This window comes from Macadamia integrifolia, chromosome 12 (genome assembly GCF_013358625.1).
Source record: "Macadamia integrifolia cultivar HAES 741 chromosome 12, SCU_Mint_v3, whole genome shotgun sequence".
Lineage (NCBI taxonomy): Eukaryota > Viridiplantae > Streptophyta > Magnoliopsida > Proteales > Proteaceae > Macadamia > Macadamia integrifolia.
This window is the reverse complement of record NC_056568.1, coordinates 23,214,503-23,218,160: the sequence shown is the minus strand read 5'-3', so window position 1 is coordinate 23,218,160 and position 3,658 is coordinate 23,214,503. Positions and strand designations below refer to the sequence as shown.

General features: G+C 36.6%; 1 protein-coding gene across 5 annotated transcripts in view; it reads right to left on the bottom strand.

Annotated features, from left to right (window-relative positions):
* Positions 1-3,658, bottom strand: part of LOC122057832 (cyclin-T1-4-like) — a 9,813-nt gene extending 6,155 nt beyond the window's left edge. For 4 of the 5 annotated variants that reach the window (XR_006133641.1, XM_042620138.1, XM_042620140.1 and 1 more), the window contains exons 1-3: positions 3,397-3,658; positions 2,186-2,667; positions 1,832-1,913 (exon numbers count right to left, since the gene is read on the bottom strand). Coding sequence is in view for 4 of the 5 variants with exons in the window: in XM_042620138.1 (XP_042476072.1) it covers positions 1,832-1,913; positions 2,186-2,664 (561 nt within the window). In the remaining variant the exon portion in view is untranslated. The remainder of the gene's footprint in view (positions 1-1,831; positions 1,914-2,185; positions 2,668-3,396) is intronic. The other variant, XM_042620137.1, reaches the window with a different exon arrangement.

The following is a 3,658-nucleotide window of genomic DNA, read 5'->3' as shown; positions in this document are numbered from 1 at the left end:
AAAAAAAAAAAAAAAAAGGAAAGAAAGAGAGAGGAAGAAGTCAAAAAAATACTAGTTTTTAAATCTCTAGAAGGATGCAACTAGCAAACCTTAGGGAAGACCATGCCATGATCAACTAAACAATATATATATATATATATATATATATAGACTGGGGATCGCTACCTGGTCACGTGGCCACTGCTCCAGCGCGGGGACCAACCAGGGGAGGCACACAGGCATCCAACCAGGGGGGCAGGATGGTTTTTTTCCACTGTTTGGGTGTATGGCATGCAACCAGTTAGTGATCTCCCCCCCCCCCAAACACACACACACACACACACACATATATATCTAGAGAGAGAGAGAGAGAGAGAGAGAGAGATCTGGCCAGGGACTGGACAAAGGAAAACAGGAAAAGCCTACAGATTGCTGAAGATAGACAGTATTTTATCTAACATTACACCCAAAAAAAAGAACTAGAAAAAAAAAATCAAGGCCAGGTTAGCCTGGGATGACTTGATGAAGTCAGCAAAGAACCTGCAAGTGAGAAACACACTTTGTTATATTACTTACGGAAGGAAGACCAATTCATGGCTAGCTTATCTCTTTTAGAAGACAAGTAGAAAACTAACAGGTTACACATAATCCAAGTAAATAGATTAGATTTCCTAAACAGAGTTCTGAGTTTCCAGAAATTTTGAGACTACTAAAATTATAACAAATCAAATTAAGGAAAACCTTTGAAGATGTGATTACCTGTTATTATGGAGCCAACTAATAAGAGGAATCGAGGGTCTAAATGTCTAATTAATAACTCACTAATCAGACGTTGAAAGTATTGTATTTCCTTTTATTCCCCTCTAAAAGATTCTAAATCAAGTCAATAGCTGTTAATTGTTATCATGATCTAAAGCCAGACCACCTAATAAAACCAAGACTGTATCGACAGCTCTTCTAGTTCTTTTCAGTACTATGGTTTAAGTATGGAACTGACCCACAAACACTGGTGGCCAAGGTTCAAGCAGTCTGAGTGATGCAGATCGGATGATGGTGGATCTGCTCCAGGTGGGAAAGAAGAGAATAAGGAGAGAAGAGAGAAAAGAAATGAAAGGGAAATCATGGAGAAGATAGGGCACGCAATTCGCTTTTCAAAAACAAAACAACTCTATCCCATAATTCCAAAAACGTTGAGGTCTAGACTCTCTTACATGTATTTATAAAATAGAAGTCTGACTATCCTAAGCTTCCTGCTTGACTCAAATGATTAAATAATAAAAGAAATAACAACTTAAATAGATAAAGAACCCCTTCCATACATATACTCTTTCTCTCGAGTCTTAAGCTAACTCGAAACGAAATTTATCTCCAAACTATGTCCCATAAATAGGATATAGTTAATGTAACAAGATATCCTAACTAATAGCTAATAGGCTTCAATACTAATACTATTAAAATATGTCTACCCCATTTGGGCCTAAAATTTGGACCTTATAATTGAACCCACTACAAATAAAAACACTTAAAACAAAAGTCCATAACCACATACTACCAAAACAGGCCCAAAATAGAAGATCAAACAGAAACCAATGGTGGTGCTCATGCTCCTACATCACTGGGTTTCAAATGCTGTATTTTACAAGAGTCAAAAGTAAAATCAAATTCTACATCAATCAAAGTTCATTCTCATATTTGTCTACATAATTTTTTTTCCCATTGGAACAGATATTCAAATGGGAAAAATAAAATAAAACCACATGATGTTTCCCCATTAGCACTAACTAGAGCATCCTTTAGACGGAAATAACACAAATGTCTTGACAGTTTCAAATAATTAGGGTAAGAAACTTACAAATCGATCGTGGCATGCATGAGATCTCCGGACAAAAAAACGGTGGCATAAGACCATGGCAGTTCCAATAGTAGTTTGTGGTCTGCACAAATAAAGGAATGCAATTCATTCAGTAAGTGCAGCCTAAATAAATAATAGCAACAGGTAATTCTGTAAGCTACACTTTCCCAATTGACTTGAATTAGTTCTATAAACAGATGAGAAACTAGATAATTTCATATTAGATGAAAGAATGTGAACAAATGAAAGACTTCGATTTCAAGTCAATGGAACAATTAGCACAGATATATTGAATCTCACAAGCAATGCCTGAGAAAAAAGTGTCATCTTATAATAGAATTAAAAAAAGCTTACAGTTCCAGCCGCATTCCAAGATTCTGAAGGAAGGCACAGTATGAGTAACGTAGATGTGTTTCTCGAACAGAATCAATACCATCCTTCCTTGATGGAGAGCTTCTCTCGATCTCATCCCTTGACATAAAGATTGCATCATCCTCTAATTCCGACCGGTCACGTTTATGGCTTGAATGTGTGTAAGCACTAGTGTCAGCTCTCGTGGGGGCAAGAAACAAACTAGCACTTGTTGAAGGGGCATCACCAACAGTTCCAGGCTGCCAATGGTATCTCCCACTGTTCTCCCAACCAGAGGCTGAAAATTTTCTCTTCTTTAAGGAAGGAACATATATAGTTTCATCATTATTAGCATTATAAACGTGATCCCTGAATTTCCCTGCAAAGTCATGGGAGTTGCTGCTGTAGCGTCGACTGAACGAGGACCCATGTTCATTTCCAAAACTGCCTCCTTGGGGTCGGCGAGTCCTTGAGATAGGCATCTTCTGTTAAATTACAACCAGTGATTAATAATTTGATGAATAACTGATAAATCTCCTAACATGCTGTCCTCAATTGTACACTAACAATTAAAGAAGGAAATCAAAGATAAATAGGCACCTTGCAATCCCGATCAAAGATGCATCAGTTGTACTAAAAGAAAGTGAAGAAAAATTACAGCTTTCAATTTTTTTTTTTTTTTTCTTGGGGTAGATATTACAGCTTTCATTGAATTGTCGGACAAATCATCTTCAAATAATTCAGATATAACACAATAACCAAATTAATATTAGAAAAACCATCAAAATACCAACAAAAAAGAAGAAAACTACGCTTCTTTTTGAGAAATCCAGCTACACGAGTCCTGAATCGAGATACTCCGATGACTTAACGTTAAAAAGAAAAGAAAGATCATAAATTTGAGAAAAAATCTCAGATCTGCTTAATCTAAAAGAAAATTAAGATGAGTTTCAACGAAAAATCGAAAGCAGCTGTTCAACAGACAATACATCCATGTACGACCAACCGACCCCTCCCCCCCCCCCCCCCACCCCAAAAAAAAAGAAGAAAAAAACAACAAAAATAATCTGTAGACGAAGGATCAGTACAATCCACAACAATTCACATCCAATTTCATACATCCATTAATTCAAAACTATCAGTTCATAATCCTTAAATGTATAGAAATCATAGATAAAAACCAGAAAAAAAAATTAAAATTAAGAGAGAGATACCTGTTCGTAGCGAGAGATGAATCTCTCTTCTCTTCTTCCCCGTTCTTCAATGTAAGGATTCAATACCGTCGAAATCTTGGAGAAATTAGTCTCGAAAAAGGCTGAATTGGAGTTTGATTATGTTTCTGTTTAGGTGGAAGTGGTTGATTGCAATCGGGAAAGGTAAACTGGAAGAGAAGAGGAGGCGCATATGACCACATGAGGAAGGAACGGCGAAAAATAACGATAACAAAAAAGGTCTAAGATCTAAGGTCTGACAAAT